The sequence below is a fragment of the Chaetodon auriga genome, chromosome 16 (assembly GCF_051107435.1).
Source record: "Chaetodon auriga isolate fChaAug3 chromosome 16, fChaAug3.hap1, whole genome shotgun sequence".
Classification (NCBI taxonomy): domain Eukaryota; kingdom Metazoa; phylum Chordata; class Actinopteri; order Chaetodontiformes; family Chaetodontidae; genus Chaetodon; species Chaetodon auriga.
In genome coordinates, this window is record NC_135089.1 from 4,617,036 (window position 1) to 4,636,284 (window position 19,249).

The 19,249-nt window shown below is 43.9% G+C and overlaps 2 protein-coding genes across 5 annotated transcripts in view; both read right to left on the minus strand.

Moving 5' to 3' along the window:
• Nucleotides 1-797, minus strand: part of LOC143334571 (uncharacterized) — a 32,059-nt gene extending 31,262 nt beyond the window's left edge. For all 4 annotated transcript variants that reach the window (XM_076753410.1, XM_076753411.1, XM_076753409.1 and 1 more), the window contains exon 1: nt 611-797. In XM_076753410.1, the coding sequence (XP_076609525.1) occupies nt 611-662 (52 nt within the window). In that variant the 5' untranslated portion in view covers nt 663-797. The remainder of the gene's footprint in view (nt 1-610) is intronic.
• A 9,843-nt stretch (nt 798-10,640) lies between these two features.
• Nucleotides 10,641-19,091, minus strand: LOC143334627 (zinc finger protein 281-like). Its single transcript, XM_076753488.1, has 7 exons — nt 18,959-19,091; nt 16,808-17,258; nt 14,410-14,511; nt 14,007-14,133; nt 12,974-13,057; nt 12,763-12,881; nt 10,641-12,675 (listed from the first exon to the last, which is right to left on the minus strand). The coding sequence occupies exons 2-7, from the start codon at nt 17,207-17,209 to the stop codon at nt 11,089-11,091; spliced, it is 2,421 nt and encodes an 806-aa protein (XP_076609603.1). The 5' UTR covers nt 17,210-17,258; nt 18,959-19,091; the 3' UTR covers nt 10,641-11,088.
• Between the last annotated feature and the right edge of the window lie 158 nt (nt 19,092-19,249).

The following is a 19,249-nucleotide window of genomic DNA, read 5'->3' on the forward strand; positions in this document are numbered from 1 at the left end:
CCCACAAAAAATGTCACAATCATCACTTTATTGAAATATAACTGTAATCTGCCTACACATGATTTTCCATCACTAATCACAGAACAGCAGATCATAAATGTATCATGCATTGAGCACATACATGTATAAGAATGAGATTTTTGCCACTGAAAATACTATTATAATAGTTTTAGATATTCATTTCTATGTTATGGGTATATTATTTGCAAGAAGCCCTACTGAAATGCATACAGATGTAGCCTGAAACTTACTAGGAGGCCAAAAATACAAAATATCCTTTATGTACATGAGAAATGTTGTTTTCTGACTGAGCAAGACTTTAAATACATACGATGACCTTTGATTGGTGATCAGATTAAACTACCAAAAAGTTACAAGTACACATTTTTCGGCATCAGAAATCGTAGTTTGGATATTTTGGCACCTTTTGTTACTGACACTAATACTTCAGGTCACCTCATCTTAACTAAGTGAACTTTAACTCGTGAAAAGTGACGTGAAAATGAGTTTCCGACGTCCAAGTCAAATTCAGATGAAAATGTTGGTACAAACACACATTTCCAAACAGTCTGACAGAATATTAAACAGCGTGGAAGTAAACTTGGCTCACCACTGAAGACTGCGCTGAGCAGAAACACGGCGGACAGAAAGCTGAGGTTCATGTTTCCAGTCTTCGGTGTGTGAACACGGATGGACTCCGGGGGTCCAGCCGGTTAGGAAGCCCTGACTGCTGCCCACTGCTGATAAAGGTGAAGATAACGGTGCTGTATCCTCCAGGACGTCTCCTCTGCGGCTGCTACAGGTGCTCAGTCTGGGTGTTGCAGCCTCTGACAGCATTAAAAGCTTTAGTCCCTCCCTCTGATTGGCCCGTTCTCCTGTCACTCATCATTACTGCGCGGCTCAGCCTCCACCCATGGACCAGCACCTGAACTGTAAACCTGTCCTGTCATCCGCACGAAGAGGAACTGCTGCACTGTTTTCAGCTGATGTTTGCACAAAGAGTGAATTCACTGCGTGCTTTGGTGAAGGAACAACCTCAATACTGACATTAATATCACATATCACAGCACAACAAAGCCAGTTTAAGTTCTCTGAAAAGACAGATGAGACCACAAACTGTACAAACCAACCGAACGCCAGCTAATTCAAACATGGGCAAAGAGGTGGAGCTTGGGTGGAGCTGAGGTGGGCTGAATGGAGCCTGGTTGCTTAAACCTAGTGACTATCTGCCTTAATAATAATAATAATAATAATAATAATAATAATAATAATAATAATAATAATAATAATACTGCGATCGGCTGGCGACCGGTTCAGGGTGTACCCCGCCTCTCGCCCATTGCTAGCTGGGATAGGCTCCAGCCCCCCACAACCCCGAAATGGGATGCACGGGTAAAGAAGATGAATGAATGAATGAATAATAATAATAATAATAATAATAATAATAATAATAATAATAATCTAAACAGGTGATTTATATAAAGATTCACCCCTGTGCAGTTGTCATGAATGGGGAAATTAGGGACCGAAACTGGCTGCAAACATTTATTTCCGCTGTAAAGTCTGGCATTTTAATATGGGGGTCTATGGGGCCATTTGGAGCAAGCCTCCAGTTTGAGGAACTGCAGTTTTTAGCACTTCAGTGTTGACTTCATTTTTCATCCCCGGAGATGCTGCTTGGATAAGAGTCAAAATGTGTTAGGATATTATAAACAGGCTACAAATATCAAATAAGACTAAGAGTTTACATCTATGCTAACGCTAGCAGCTCTGTACCTGGGGCTGTAACTACAGCAGCTAAATGCTAAGGTTAGCATTTGTTCACAATTACCCCAGAGCCTAGCATTGGCAGATACGATTTATTATGTTCACCTTAATTTGTGTGTAAGCATTTGATAATTAGCATAAACACAAAGTACAGCTGAGGATAATGGGGATTGTTCATTTTGCAGGGTTTTTTGAGTGGATGGTGGTATTTAAGCCACAAATATCAACCTGTTAATGATGCTAGGCTAATCGTCTATTATTGATTTAGCCTCTGGGGATAACAGCCAGTGTTTCAGGGCTTCTAGTGTCGCCAACAGATACCTGGATGATAGAGGGCCAAGGCTTTCAAATGGAAACCAGACTTTTCAGAAACCAAAATGGGGTCTCTTGCCAACAGCTTCTATCTGTTTGCAGTCACGATTGTGTAAATTTATTTTGTGCCAATCCGTCTAGTAGGTGTTTACGGGATGTGAAAGATGAAATGTTCAGGGATCATCAAAGTCACTAAATGGTTCGTCCTCTGGGCACCATGAATATCTGTGCCAGATACATTCTTTAGCTGTCAAGACGTGTCATAAAGTCCTAAATGTTAACCTCATGGTTCCTGGTCTGGACCAGAGACCAACCGTCATCCTGAGAGCAACGTCAGCGTGACCTAAACCTGCACTGAACTGAAATAATAATTCGTCTTCTGTATGTCCTCTGTGTATTTTAGATATCCAGCTCTGGATCGCAGCTCAGTTAAGAAAAAAATGAAGGTTCAATCATTGTTCCTGAAGCTCAGAGAGCCAAACTACAAACATTAGCATTAAACCTTGTCAACAAGTGAAAAACATAGGAGTCACCTTTGATTCAGATGTCACTTTTAACCTCACGCTAGAAAATAAGCACGGCTACATTTTATTATCTTATTGCTGAGAATTAATGCTTTTATTACCTGACTATGGGGCGTGACCATACTAGAAAGAATATACCAACCTATTTCAAAACTCATCTGCACGTATGGTTTAAAACCTCAGTATCCAGATTCTTAATTGGTTTATGGCGTTCTTTATGATCGTGGTCATACTGACTTATCTGATTTGTTATCAGTCCGTGAACCCCGTAGAACCCTCAGGTCTCCTGGTGGGGACCTTTCAATTATCCCTAAAGTCAGAACTAAAACCAGTGATCAGGCATCCTTTTATTTCTGCGGTCCTCATCTCCACAGCAGAGGAAATCAAACTCAAGACCTTCTCATTGAATTTGTCTGTTTATTTATGTATTTTACATGACAGTTCCTGCTTTTTATTGGTTGCTTTGTGTGTGGATGGGGGCAGTAAACGTTTTATTGTGTGAAACAGTTCGTGTTTCGTTTGAAAACTTCTATACAAATAAAGTCTGATTGATGTTCACCAGAGCTTTGATTCAGTGTGTACTTAAACTGCAGACACACTTTTACCTTTCGAAGTAAAACTTAAAAAGTTCACATAAAACATGATGTGATACATTTTATAATTACCATCGCAGTAGTAGCCTGAATTCCCAGAATGCCACAGTGCAATTACTGTAATATTTATTTATAGATGATTGATTGCACTTTTAGTTATCTCATTGTACCTTATTGCATAAGTGACACTGCTTTTCCTTATTGTAATGACCTTACACAGGATCAACCAGTTTTCGTGGCCTCAGAATCTTGATCTAACTTCAGCAGATTTGTATGATGACATCCTCAAGCACTGAACCATGAACAGGTCACGCTGACTTTGAGCTGAATTTGACTTCTGTGGAGTTAAATTCAGCCTGATGAGAAACTATGTGAGAGCTGTTTGATATTCAAATAAATATCATTAGACAAGGTAGAATTTGGCTGGCAGAGAGAGGCAGCGGTCTTTTGAGGAGAGTTTTTCTTTCTGTCTTTCTTATTGTCCAAAAATGAGAACACAGGAGAACAAACTCATTCATAAAAACATAATCTGTAACATAATAAAAGATACTAAACCTCCACAACGTCATCCCTTTTCTTCATGTTGTTATTGTGGACTTCTTAATGGGTTCGACCATTTCAGGCTAAATGGGCAGCTCCTGAAAGCCTTTCTGTTCTATTTTCAGTGGTTATGTAGCCTCTGAGACCATCTTAGGAAGAAAACATGCAATTGTTGTCTGACCCTCATTATTTGTTCCAATACTGTGCTTAAAAGTTCAGTTTGTCCAAATCACAAACTTTTTCTCCTGTTTTAACCTTCATGGCATCAGGTCATCTAAAGCGTGTGTTTTTGATTGTGCTGAGGGTTCAAGACCTCTACCACTGATATTGTTTTCTTTGGAAAACTTAAACTCAGTGGAATCTATCCTTATGAAGGCCTCTCCACTCGAACACTGCAACTAAATAAGTAGCATCTGTATTCCTAAAAACAACGTCATGGACAATGTCGTCATCTAAGATAATCCACAGATCTTGATGCGAATCCTGACAGTCTGACAGGAAACTGTGAAAACAGTGACACATGAGTACTTGTTTTGGTCATTGGTCATTTGGTGACTTCAGTCAAACCCGGGTACAAACCAAACAACCAGACCCAGACCCTGAAGGTCTGGTTCCTAACAAACTCTGGAGCAGTTCATTTGTGGTGGGAACGTGATCCAGCCTCAATCTGTTCCAGCTGCTGGACGAATTCTGCAAGTTTGAGGGAAACGACTCCCGTCACCAGGTGTGCTTTGCATTGTGGGATGTGGATGAAGTAATTCAGCAGTTGGTAGCACCAAGCCAGACAAGGCTGGACCTGGACTAGTGCAATGCAGATCATTGTATTTGGCCAGTGGACCTCCTTCAGGACCCTCTTCCTGTGCTTACATTCCTGCTCCCACCCCAGACACATCTGACCAATGAGTGAATGTTGTCACATGGCGTACACATCTTTAATGCTGTCTGTAACATCTTAACTTCTCCAGTGTCGGATCAAGAAAGTTATATCTTATCTGATCAAGTCCCACTTGAGGGGATGAACCAGAGTAAATAACTCACTCTTAATAACTTACTTAAATAACTCTAAATCCTGCACTTGCACGTCAGAGAAAAGGGAGGTTGGAGGAGAAGAAAGCTGATCTAAAGCATTCATACGTTAAAGTTAATCAGTAGCTTAAATATCATTCTCCTCCTCCAGATAACACGAGATAAGCACTCCAAACCAGGTGCGGCGCTTGTGGACAGGCAAGCCAGGCAGTGTCTTGGAGCTCCCAGCCACAAGGCCGCTTATTTACAACAATGATTATTGATCGGCCTGGGCTTTCAGGGACCTCTGTTGGTCCCTGGACCTCACTTTGAGAACTGCTAATCTATTTTTTCAGTATTCATCTCAAATGTCTCGGAAATTGTGCATTTATGTGTGCAAAAACCACATTTTTGCGGCATGCACAGGCAGGGTGGGGGTCCCAGGAATTTCTTGCTTGGAGCCCCAAGAGACCCTGGCAATGCCACTGCTCCAGACCTGTGCCAGTGTTTAATGACACAAAAAGCTGCGACCAGAGATCCTGGTTACTTTCTATTTCTTCCTCACAGAAACAAGTACTACCTGAAGGATATGAGGCACAGCCATATTAACTTTACACACATGGCAGTTATGACTGACCTTTACACTTTTGTTTTATCCTTGCTGTACTACACTTCCTCTCTACAAAAACACGACATGAGCTTAACAGTCAGCGGCTGTTTTTCAAGGAAGTTTTGTTTCTTTGGAAATCGGGAGTGTGAGCATCTCCCCTTTTTATTGCATGGGTGGCACTGCTTTTACATTTGTCTGTGGGCAACGCAGGTATTGAACAAACGCAAACAACAAGATGAAAAGTAATGATGGTTCAAAGGCTCGAATAAAACCTCTGTGGCATCAGACATTTTGGCCCCGTGGTCATCGTCAAACGAGGCCAGCTCACCTGATAAAATCCTGTTGTCAAGCAAGTGTTTTGTTTGTTTACTTGTGTCGCTGCTACAGTGCGAGCGATGGAGTCAGCGTGTCGTGTTTGGGACACACACGAGTCAAACGATGATAATATAAGCAGCCGTTTGGAGAACTTGAATGAAAAACTTTCTTATTATCACAATAATAAAACTCCTAATATCGTCATCAGGACAAACAGCAACAAATTAGACTTTTGATTAGTGAAAAATCTCATGTTTCAAGATATATTTTGATTTACAATCTACATGGAGATGAGCAGCAAAACACTTCTATTAACTTCAGTAATGACACGACATGACATACTTTAAGAGTGAATATTACAGAACCTGACCGGTGATCAAACAGACACATTGTGTATCTGTTTACACAAGGTTTGGACCTTATCTGAGGAAATTAACATGACTGGTTAATTTCTCATCACGACCTTTCAGCTCAACAATAAATTCATATGAGGCAGGCAAATTCTTTTCGTGTTTTCCATGTTGCCATGACGCAGCTTTTACATCTCTGCACTGGGACACGTCTTCACAGACAAACGTGTATTAACACACACACACCTGGCTGACCTCACCCTTATCTCATGCAAATAATCTGTGAGAATGTGACATTTTTCAATAGCTCGAGTTGATTTTCAGGATTAATTCCAGAGGCCTTTCAGCGTTGGCACAAGTGTGTCTTATTTCAGGACTGGACTCTGGGAGAAGGGTTGCTGCTCTTAATACTGTACAAGGTCATTGTTTAGATTACCTTTCATTTTCTGTTGTTGATGGATCACTCCATCCTCAGCTGTTCCTGCTCTGTGAGGCTGTACTAAAGCACAGCAGCGCTTCTAGCAAAATGTTAACAGGCTGATGTCGAAGAAGTGTAATGTTCACCATATTGCGTGCGTTAACATGCTAACATTTGCTAATTAGCAGTAAACCCAAAGTACAGCTGAGGCTGATGGGAATGTCTTCAGTTTTGTGGGTATTTAGCCACAAACCGACTGGAAAAAATCAAATTTTGACCTGATGGTGGCGCTACATGAGAAGTGAAGGGTTGACTGAACCTGAACTGGGTTTCATGGCAGTCCATCGAATAGCTGATGAGATGTTTCACCTAAAACCTCAGCGTGAAGCTCATGGCAGAAAGGTCAGGGGTCAGTGTGACTCATGTACTGAATATCAGAACAGAGGTTGTGTTGATATTTTTCAGACCGCCCCCTTTATTTGACTCATCTAACCAGCAGCTCATGTTGCAGCATCAATAAAACTTTATTGTTTTCAGCTCAGTGGCTCCCTGTGTACACAACACAATTGGTAGCCTCTTCCTCCCTCTGAAGATAAGAACATCACGGACGTCACATCCACTCTGTCACCACACCTGTGACCTCGAAAGGAGCAACGAGGCAACGAGAAAGCAGACGGTGACGGCCAGAAAGACCACTAATTAACAAGAGTTCAGCCAAAAACACCTAAAACTAATGCGACCATGACCCTTAAAGCCAAACGTCCTCACACTGTTAGTTGAAACCTTGATTCTACAAGCTTTTTATTGTACAGGTTGCCTGAAGCATCAGGTTCTGCACAATGTGCTCATCAGTACCGGCTCATGATGATGTGCTGGAAGCTGAATCACGCAAGCGAGTGAAGGTTTTCACATTCATGTTTGCAGGCGAGACACACGTCAAAGGCAGGTTTTATTCTGGTCACTTCTCTTTCCGATATAAGGAAGTCATTTTATTCCGCTAACAGGTACTGAAAAGGAAATAAATACAAAATCATGCATGGGAAAGTTAAAGTTTAAAGGTTATTCAAAGGCTTCTCTGGATCAGTGGTGGGCACTTCTCCTCATAGTGAACGGCTTCCATATTGATGAATTTAATGTGTAAAGTCAAACTTTTATTCTTTGATTAGTTGGTTCAAAAGCATCACATGACTCTATAAACACAGCGCACCATTATACATGTAGGTACACTGTATTTCTTGGCTATTACTTGCATTTTAGGTTGAATAAACTGGGTATATTGTCGTCACAGTGGTGAAGAAGTATTCAGATCCTTTACTTAGATTGTGAAAATACTCCACCACAAGTAAAAAGTTCTGCATTCAAAACTTTACTTAAGTATGGAAGTATTATCAGTATCAAAAGTAAAAGTACTACTTCTGCTGAAAATCATGTTTCACTATTACTGATGATGTTTGTGGATGAATATTACAGCTGCATTAGCGTGTGTGATGCATTTTGCTGCTGTAGATGTTTAAGGTTGAGCTCATTTTAACTACTTTGTATGCTGTTGGGTAGCATCGCTGTCCTGTGAGGACCACGTATCTCCAAAGAGTCAAAACAGCCCAGTTTTCAGCTTCAGTATTTCAAGTAAAAACTTGAAATTTGGAGAGTGTGTTGCAGTCTGGGTTGAGAGGAGATCATGGAAAAACAAATGAATCATACGTGCTTTCCCTCATTTGTTTACATACATTTAGTTTACAAAAGTACCACCATTCACCCAGTTAATCTTCAAGGAAATAAGTCTGATTTAAAAGCTGAATGACTCATTTGAAGGTGAAGTCTTGGTATTCGTGCTGCATCCTGACGGACCGGCTCGCAGATCAGAGCTTTTTGAGGAGAGATAAGATTTTACAGGAGTGACCGTAAACCATCTGGTTCATTAAGCCCTCAGTATTTAAAAAAAGCTGCTTTTAGAGGCACAACTATGAGTACAGCAGGCCTGAATTAGAAACGTATCAGAAAAGTCCATGTGAACAAATGAGAAATGTGATGAAGCCAAACTGTTGTTAAAAAGGAAGTGCTGTCTGGACTTCCTTTTTGTTACTTTGAGGCAAAGCAAACAGGCCAAGAGCGCCACCTGGTGGTGGAAATGAGTCAGTAAGGCTCTTCTGTGCAGAACAGGAAACATAATGCAGCCTCTGAGAGCATCCTCCGGACACCTCTGACAGGTTTCACACCGCTCGGCTCATAAAGGATGACAGCAGCAGCTCTTGATAACAGCATTTTTTTATTGTTTTCTCCCTAATCAGTTTTAAATTCATTGGACAAGTACAGTCTTGCGAACCGCGTCACAAGAACCCGAAAGAACATAAAAATGGAAGATATCATCAGCTACAAAATTTGGCGGTGAAAAAAAAAAAGGGAAAGAATTATAGTAAAATAAATTTTATACAGGGGGTCAAAATTCAGCAAAGTAAGATTTAGTGTTTTGTACATTTTTTTTTGTAAACAAGCATATTGAGACAATATGGCAAATCAGATGTGGAGGAGAGGTCGAAGTGAAGCAGCTGAACACTGGCTGGCGTGACGCATCGACAGAAACCCTTCAGCCTCGACGGGTCACACAAACGTCACAGATGCTTAAAAATAGTCGCACAGAAACATGACATCTTTTTTTTTTTTTTTTTTTATACATACAACAGCATCTCTGCTACATACATCAAACCTTCACTCCTTTGTCCCTGGTTTATTGTGATATGAGGTATATGCGAGGCTAATTCTTGTTCACGCCTCAACCGCTCCAACATGTTAAGATATTACAGCATTGCATTCACTCTGCCAGGTTTCATGATTGCTTAAAACTACAGGCCGTCGGGGCGTGAAAGGGGTTCGAAGACTCATTCAGCAGAGTGAAATCAGTCCCGGCGCTCAAGGCCAGCTGTAGCTACGGAAGACAGCGCAATTATTGTTGTCTTTACAAAAAAAAGATGTACAGCATAAATACATTTAAAAATCAGCAAGAAGGTACATTTAACATTTACTAGACAATATCTTGCACCCGTGCTTCTCAGGAATAGGCACCCAATCTCTAACGGGACATATATGCTCGGTACTGCCAGCACACGTGGAAAGATCTAAATGCATACAAATGTTTGGTCAGCCATCTTTTCTTTTTTGGGGGCGCACGCGGCCGCCTCGGTAACAGCTGAGGAAATACTCCATCACTAACACGTTTGTCATCAAATTCAAGAGGAAAGCAAAGCTGCTAAATTGGGTAACAAGTCAAACTAAAACTAGGGGTTTGAATTACATTTACATTATCCCGATTAAATGTTACTGGGTTTTAAAAGCCCCCCGCCTCCCTCCCTCCCCCCCTCCCCCCCGCTAAACCCTTCCTAGAAGTGAGGAGAAAGAGAAAATGTTAATGAAAAATCCCACTTTCACATATCGACCCCCCCACCCCACCCACCCACCCGTCATTCAGCCCAAACAGAGGATGCACCCCGTCTTACAGCCAGAACATGTCAAACCCAGAAACCCCACCTGCATATGCCCAAACTACAGCACGCCTCCGCCACAAAGCCCGTCCGCTCCTGACGCCTGATCCGACGGGGGGGTTTTTACTCAATGTAAGAAAACGGCTCAAAGTGCTGATTGGATTCTTTTAAAGAAACGAGGGGAACTGAGGAAGAAGTGGAGGGCGGGAAACGGGGAAGGCCATTCTACCGCTGTCCAACAGCACCCCCTATTGGCCACAGAAAAGCCCTAACATCACATCTGTTCTCCAAAAATATACCAAGGACAACATTTACCCCCCGAACCAGCCCCCAGTCTTCCTCTACTTCAACTGGCAGTTCCCCAGAATGATTAAATCTGTTATTTTACATTAATATATATATTCTTATAAATATATATAGATATATATATGGCCCTTATTGAAGAAAACATGAGTTTCACATTGACACGAAAGTACCATAATCTCTATATAGCCGAGTAGAAAGTGTTTTCAGTGCTCGAGTGAGCTGGCAGCAGTCTGTTATGTCACACTCATTCAACAAGTAATAAAACATAAGAAAAATCCCCTGTGAAGTCGCAAACTTACACTTCTGAAAAGAGTGCTCACTGCACCTCGTAGGCTTCTCCTCTTTCACTTTTTCCTGAGTAATACTTTCAACCTTGTAACAGACAAGAATTTTTTGTTGTTTTCTTTTCTTTTCTTTTTTTTTTGCTATTTCAAATCTGGGCTATTCCCTGCCATCGTGGTTATTTTTATTATTATTTTACAATTGTAAAGTTGATTGCTCAAAACACTTCAGCTCATCGGAAGAGAAATACATCCGGCGCTACTCTACGCTTTAAAAAGTACTTTCAGTTCATGATTAATGACCAGACCTAATGTCACTAACAGGACGAGAATAAACAGTAAATACATATTTAACTTAAAAAAAACAAACAAACAAACAACAGATACTTTGCATTTGCAGGAAGCCTTGCAGGCTTGTTGTGGGGAGTGGGCACAGAAACAGAGCATCAGTTTAATTAAAAGAAAGATGACACTTAAAAAAAATAACAATAACAATAATAATTATAATAATAATAATAATAAAATAGGAGCACTAAAAAAATGAAAATAAGAACAACGTTAACGACAGAGTGTTCTCTCCCTCTCAGGCTCTCATCTGTAGCTTTGGCTTGTTGTAGTTTTGGAACCTGTACTTACTGGCTCATTGACATCAGATAACAAACTACTATACCCTGAGAATTCAGACACAGGAGTCCGTATCCTGTGGTCCACCTCCCCGCCGGAGTCAGTGCCATAAGACAAGCCGCGGCCGTCTGACTTGAACTGGGAGCCAAAGGCCTGAGCAAAGTTTTCTATGTGGTAGGAAGGCTTGGAGGAGTCCAGAGAGGCCAGATCCTGCGAGGGGGCCAGAGGGTAGACCGCCACGCCGTTCTTGACCGGCGGGTGGTCCTTCTGGCCGTTCAGGTCAGATGGGCTGATCTGGTAGGAGGAGGGGGGGGTGGAGGAGTGCTGCTTCTCCATCTGCTCGGTGAGCTCCTGAGAAGGGGTGAGCTGCTGGTGTGTGGAGGCCTCCAGGCTGCTCAGGTGGAAGCTGTGCTGCGGCGAGGAGTCCGTCAGCATCGCGAAGTGAGACTTTGGCACGGAGGCGGGCAGCGAAGGCGAGGCCACCGACTGGCCGAACCCACACTCCAGTGGGGACGTAGTGTAGATGTTCTTGTCGGCATAGAGGGGGTTTCCCGAGTGGGAACTGGTGAACGGTCCTGAGACGGGAGCCCCGGGGCCCACAGGGAAGCTGGCACTGTGGCTGGTGCGCTCCAAAGCCTGCAGCAGGAAGCGGGAGTATTCGTGCATCATGACGGTCTTGTCTCCAGACGGGCTGGGGACGTCGGCGTTGTGGCCGATGTCGGGGCCGTCGGCCGGGGCGGGGTTCAGCCCCACGTGGTGGTCGCCGATGTCAAAGTGAACGTCGTGGTGCGAGCCGTCGGGCTTCTGGGCGTAGTGGTCGAGGATGCTCTGCAGCACCTCGTCTGGGATCCCCGACTTGTCGAGACTCAGAGGCGCTTCGCTGTCCATCACGCTGGAAACGACGCCCTGAATGACGGACTGCTGGGAAGACAAGTGGCCGATGCCGACGTCGTACTCGCCGCTGGTTCCCCCGACCGCCACCGGCCCTGACGAGGTTGCATTGTTAGCTGCGTGAAGGTAGCGTCTTTTCTTGAGGAACTGCATGGCGTCGTCGTAGTTGCTGCTGGTGGGCCCTCCTTTAGCCCCGTTACCCTGCATGAGGCCGAGGTCGTCCATGCCCCCGCTCTGCTCCAGTGAGTCTGCTTTGGCCTGTCCCAGACCCGCTTTGTCCAGGCCCTTCCGATTGGCCTTCTTGAACGCCATCTTTGGAGCTCGGCCGTGGTGGACCTGCTGCATGCTGGGTCCTGGCTCAGTAGAGGAAGATACCGTCTGATTCTCCACAGAGTATTGGTGGATGCTGTAGCCTCCGGATACGGCCCCATGAATGTGGGCTCCTCCGTCCCCCTTCTTCTTCTTGCGCTCCCCTCCCTCTCCAGAATTTTTGGACTTCCCCCTCTTTCTCCCAGTACTCCCAGCATTTCCCTGAGTGATTCCATAGCTGCCCTGTCCCATGTCTACACAACCCAAGTCCATCATCCCGGGATCCAGCCCCTTCTTTATGGCTTCTCCACAGGTTCGCTTGTGCTTAAGCAGTCGGTCTGTCCTAGAAAAATACTGAAGGGAACAAACAAACGTGTTTAAAGCAAATCCTGAAGAGTCTGACATCATTCAGGCCTGCAGGACGCTGAGCGGCTCACTAACCTGTTGGCAGGTCTCACATCTGTACGGCTTTTCTCCGCTGTGCGTCCTCTTGTGCCTCTCCATGTGGTACTTCTGAATGAAACGCATGTTGCACTGGTCACAGCTGAATGGCTTCTCTCCTGACACACAAAAACAGGTCAGGGTCAGCTGACATTAGAATCGACGTCGAGGTTCGGGTTCGGTGACGCGAATGCTCGTCTTCATCACTCACCACTGTGGATTTTCTCGTGTCGCTGGAGGAGGTACTTCTGGATGAAACTCATGTTGCACTGATTGCATCTGAAGGGTCTTTCACCTGAAGTGAAACAGCAGAGGTTTTTGCAGACGGTCGTCACCTCTGTGATGAGTTACACTTACTTGTAAAATAACCAACGAGCACCTGTGCAGTGTAATGACACCCAGCGCAATAATAAAACAGATTTTGCTGATATGCATCATTTGAGTGTTGATTTGTCTTCATGGTAACTCCTCAGGCCACAATCAAACACTTAACACACTCTGCACTAAAAGCACTATGTGTTGCATTGCTATTGCAAAGGATTGCACTGTATTTCACTGAGATCATCCCTGTCTGACATACTGTCTTTCACTCTACACTGACTACATGGATGCAGATCATTATTTTCAGATACTAATGCATGAAAAACTTTGACTCAGAAGTCTGAATTTAATCTTTGTCTCGCCACGTAATTGAATCTAATAAAAGTATTCTCACACAGTATTTGTGACATTAATGTTTGCCAAGACGTTGTGAGAAGAGCACAAATTAAAATGTGCCGTACAATAGATGTTTCATCAATTTCAATGCACCTGTACACTCAATGGTGCATTGAAATACAGCAGGACAGGCTTCATGCAAGACCCTACACCTGGCCTCCTTATATCTGAGCCCCTCTGTGTCTCAGTAACTATTTGAGAGACCAACACACTGAACAAAACTCCCCTCAAGGACCAGAATCTATTATGGACAGGCTACTGTGTTATTGCTTCTCCAGTATTAGGACAGTGGACATGCTGAAGACCAGGGATTGTTCCAAACAACCTAAATAATATGCAAAAAAAAAAAACAAAAAAAAAAACAGTTTGCCAAGTACACAGAGAATGACCTGAATACAGCGTTAGATAAACTGTAACAGCAGTAATGAAGCTATGAAGGTGTCGTAAACGTTTTTTTCTGACTCATAAAACTCCTTATCGAGAAGCACAAACACAAGCATGGCGGTGGAAATTTGCACCCTCTGTACCTGTGTGAATGAGGACATGTCTGCGCAGGTGGTAGGAGCTCCTGAAGGATGCAGTGCAGTGCTCGCAGATATGAGGCTTGGTGCCCGGCGACAGGCTGCCTCCATCTGCATCCAGCATCATTGATTGCTGTGAAACGATGACAGAGAAACACACGGGTCAGACTCAGCCAGCAGCGTCTGAACGTATTTAAAGGAGCGGGTCAGTGTCTTCAAACTGGGCAAAATTCACGCACAATTTAGCACTTTTTAGTGGTTATGCTAAAATTTAAAACTGAATAAATTAGACACTATTAGATATTTTTACTACTACAAAAATTACTGATGCGTTACTCAAATATGAGGCTCATTACTTTCAGTTTTTGTTTAACAGCAGCACCAACAGATACATAAATACATGACAAACCTTTGCCTCGTTTCTCTTCTTTCTCGGTTTTCCCTCCTGTCCGTCACCATTTGACCTTCGACCTTTTCTCCCACTGGGCTCTTTTCCTAACTGACTCGGCAGCTGTGAGCATGACAAAAGGGAGAGGGAGCGGGCCGTGAGAGCGAGGAAATTACTTGAGTGAAGGTTAAGGGCCTTCAGTCTGACACCATCTCACAAACGAGTCCGTGTTCACCGCGGACGCAAACAAACAGAACACTTGGATGAAGTCTAGTGATTGGCTGTTGGAAACTCATTGTTCAAGATGTGGGTGAAATGACAATGTCTAAAATTCATGCATAAGCAGCCTGTAATTCCCGGTGAGAGCCTTTCATCTTCTCCTCTAAGCCAAGAAACGGACAAAGCACACACTTCACACGCTAAACTGAACATTCAAGATTATTACTCTTGACTAAACTTCATCACAAACAATCTGCAGGGTGTCTCTCGCACTTTTCCGCCGCCTGCTCTGCCTTTTCTTCCTCAGTTAAAATGCTGCACCTCGGCGCCATATGGAGGCCGACTGGGTGCACCTGCTGCTCTCAAATCAGCCCAATTTCTAGGGGCTTGTGGGTGAAAACCTTCCTCTAAAGACTCTGCATATTGTGTTGAAATAAAATCCTCAACATGGAGTCGTCCTTGAGTTGACAATGGGGAAAAAAATGACAGTGAAGACAATAATTCATTCTGTTTCTCAGCTAACGTGCATCCACAGCCTCGGTGACCTCTGACGCCCGGCTATTGTTTGAAGTGTGTGGTTGTGTGTATTTCTATTTAAATGAGGACAAAAGGCGTCTGAAATGAAGTGCAAGCTCAAACAAGACAGCTGTGTCCTTGCCATGATGTTTTCATTCACACTGAGCTGAATGACATCATCCTTCTACCCAGAAAGAGAAACAGAGGGAGGGCCGAGCCAGGCCGGGGGGGGGGGCTCTGTTATATTTTGCATCTCGAGCCGCCAGTCGATTTATGTCGCCATAACCAGCTCCACAGACACTCCTCCCAGGCATCCGTCCCCTCTCTGGCTCCTCCCTCTCACACTTTTAAAACATCAGCTGTTCGACAACGCAGCAGAGCTGTTTTTGGGGGGGGGACAAACTAAACTAAATTCATCCAAAATTTTACATTCATACATAGATTTTTGCTGCATAATCATCCTCCGAGAACACTTCTGGTCATAAAAGCCCACATATGGAGGCCTCTGGCACATTATAATGCGACAAACAGGTATGATTTAAAAATGAACACACACAGATGGATAGAATGGATGACGTAGGCAAACATGTATGCTTGCTCATATATATATTTCTGCAGGAAGTTCCATTACATCTTATTTTATTTTTACAACATATGATTTGGGGCATCGGACGTTTGTTTGCATAAGTGTTCTGGGACATTTTAAACTGTAAAATTACAGTGCGAGGCTGAGACATCGACTACGTTTTCCTCATATGACACAAGCCTGCCACTCTGACAGCACTGGCTGTTTGAACGTGTGTTTGCAATGCGTCTTAGAGATGTTTCTGGTGCAACGAGCTCAACGCAAATAAAGATCTGTTCATTCATTAAGCCCAGAATATGGAAAATCCAGAGGTTTCAGTGGATTTTTTGATGTTTGCTGCTCAAACGTGAAGTTGCTAGAGATGTCCCCCATCTGTGCGATCAATGAAATCCTTCATGTGTTTCGTCATCAATTATTTTCCTAGTATCTGTCAAACGCTGAAGACGGCTTTCTGCTCTGTGCGGCCACACATACACACACACATATAGGGCGTGAGGGGGCGGGACCGACACACACAGATGGGCACTTTTCTCTGTTGTCATGCTTGCATTGTTTTGAAGGGCAGGCCAGTGGTCGTAAAATGTACACACAGGGCGAATCCCAGCTTGTAAATCCAATCAATCATGTTTTACTGTACTCAAAATTTAATATTTATATTATTAATACACTACATGAGCAGTGCGCTGTTTGGCCGGCAGCCACTGCTTATCGGACGATCTGATAATGCACAAAAGGAAAAGCCTGTAAACACATAATCTTATTAAATTATGATTGTAACTTGAACCTGACCACGGCTCAGAGAAGATGAAGGCTCACTGGATGCACTGCAACAAAAAGGTTGCTGATTTTATTGATTAATTGACCGTTTGGTCTGTTAAATGCCAGGAAATAGTATAAAATTTCTTATTTTGTGGAGTCAAACAGCCCAAAGATATTCAGTTTACATTGATATGACACAGAATGAAGCTACAACCAGAGAATGTCTGGAGTTTTCTACGATTCAATTATCGATAAATCTACTAGGATTTAACTGGGGAAATCATGCACACTTGCCAGCACAGAAACTCCCCCTCATGATTTCCTACCAGCTGTACTTACGTTGCCCATGTTGAGGTCGTGCAGCAGGCTCTGGTTGTTGCTGACTGTCACCTCTAGCAGCTCTGTGCTCTTCCCCAGCCCTCCGGGGTAAACCGGCAGGCGATAATCGTGCTCTGACAGCTTCTCCTGCTTGATACCCATGGTGTGAGCATAGTCTCCCACCCCCGAGCACCCCATGTGGCCACCCTGGGCGCCCATGCTGCAGTCAGGGGAGTCACGCTCCTTCTTCAGGATCATTTCTTGCGGTGGAAGCTCCTGCATCACGGAGTGGGCGGCCAGCCGGGTGAAGCTGGTCACCGGAGGGAGGTGGCTGAACATGATCATGCCAGTGCCGAAATTGGAGTCCATGCTCCCGTTGGAGCGCAGGAACTCATTGCCTAGTTTGTCTTGAATGATGCTCATGGTGGATGCCGGCGGGCAGGAAAACTATGGGGTGGCAATCAGTGTCATCCTGTGAGGAGGAAAAAAAAACAGCAGGAGTCAAAGTTACAACGAACCCTTTAAGGAAGAACTATAGCTAACAATCTGTGAGGATCCCAAATTGACTGTTAGTTATAGACGCACACATAATAGCCAGCAGACAACAATTATGGAGCCAGTTAAGCTCGGTCTTCAGGAATCAGTGTCACGGCCTCTGATCTCACAACTGGGCGCTTAGTCGGATTAAAACTGACGGTTTGTGGGTCAACAAAGGGCTACAGTCTGGTACAATGACATGTGGAAACAAGCTAAACACTGGAGCTACACTGCGCAGAATTCCCTCTGGTTGATTACAGTGTGTGTGTGTGTGTGTGTGTGTGTGTGTGTGTGTGTACAGTATATTACAGGGCAAAAAGGGTCACTGTGGCTGCAGTGCTAGACACAACATGAGATGAGGAATGAGAGGATTGAAGCTGTGTGTTAATCTGTTTGATGGGCCTGTCTGACCCAGTCATCCTATTTGCATGAGCTTATCTGCCAATGAGAGTGCACACGAGCTGCATGCGAAACACTGCTGCTGTAATTATGTGACTGCTGCATAAACAAATCAACCGCACGCTTTGTGATAGCTCTCAGATGATATTTGAGGGAGCTAATGGATGTTAATATGTAAAGCCGTGACTTAACACAATTTGTGGAGGTGATCAAATAATGAGAACGTGTCTCTTTGAAGCTTAATTTACTATTCCCCCCCCCCCCCCTCGTTTTTCCACTGAAGTTACTTTAAAATCCCAATGACGAGCTTTGACCAGCGCGTGAGCGATCCATCCAGCTAATGAGTGCTATCTGCCAAATGCCTTCAGCTCTGATGGTGCGTTAGCAGCAATCACCTCCTCAAGCTAACACAAAGCCCAACTTTTAGAAAAAAGAGAAAGAAACCAGACTTCGGCCACTTCAGCTAACTTCAGCTTTCTCAAACGCGTTGAAGCAGACAAACGGTGAGCTGAGTGGACTCCGTGGTCTGCGTACCTTTGTGAAAACTACCTTGTTCGCTAAGCAATTAGCCACCTAGCTCACCATTTGGCTAACCACTCTTGCGGGGCCCTTCTTTGTGATGCAGGATCAGGCAATAATTAATATGGCCATGCAATAACAGCGGCAGACCGACGCCGATGAACGCGAAACCCCGCAAATATCAGCGGGAAAACTCGCTAAAAGCGCGAGGGAAGTCGGAGCCTTTTCGACACGTGAACAAAGTTAGTTTGTACTTTTTTTTTTGTTTTTAAAGAAAGGCGAAATTAAATAATTTAGTGGCAGATATCAGCGCACACTCGCGTTAACGTTACACAAGACACTAAATCTGCGAGCTGAGGAATTGATCCAAGGACGAACGCTGCTTTGCGCCTGAAAAATAAAACAACCAACATGGCTTCTTATCATCTTACATCGTCTGTGCTTATTCTCGACTGTTTTCTCCAAGTTGTTGGCTTCGTTTCCTGCAACGGACTGTGAGTGATGGAGCGACAGCACAAGCATGACCCATAACAAACGGCCCACACAACTCCAGCGAACAATGATGCTCGTCCGGCTAGCCGAGCCAGCTAGCTTAGCAGCTAGCTAGCCGTAAGGTAGCGTTAGTGCGCTGCGCTTTGTTGTCTGTCCCGTACGAGGAGTTTCACAACTACGGCGACGCACTCGGCTCCAAAGTTGGATTTTATTAATCCCCCTTACCGTAACAGGACCATGACCTGCTGTTCTGGCTCCCGTAGCACACCCTCAGCTGTCCGTTTCAATATCTACAGCCAAAACATTGTTCTCCCGCAGCTGCTGGGTTCTTCCATCTTGCCTCGGCGCAGGGGATTCTGGGTCCAGCGGGCGGACGCGTCCCGACAAGAGACGGAATAATTTAATTAAAAAAATATGCATATATATGGTTTATAATTACTAATTATTATTGTTGTTAATTATGGCACATTAGGTAATACACGATAAATAATACTATTTATCGTGTTTTTATAAAAT

Coding starts and splice junctions, on each gene's coding strand:
- LOC143334627 (XM_076753488.1), bottom strand. CDS start 17,209: ATGAGCATCATTCAAGACAAACTAGGCAATGAGTTCCTGCGCTCCAAC. Junction 12,882..12,973: donor ACACGAGAAAATCCACAGTG/GTGAGTGATGAA, acceptor TTTGTGTGTCAG/GAGAGAAGCCATTCAGCTGT. Junction 12,676..12,762: donor GATGTGAGACCTGCCAACAG/GTTAGTGAGCCG, acceptor TGTTCCCTTCAG/TATTTTTCTAGGACAGACCG.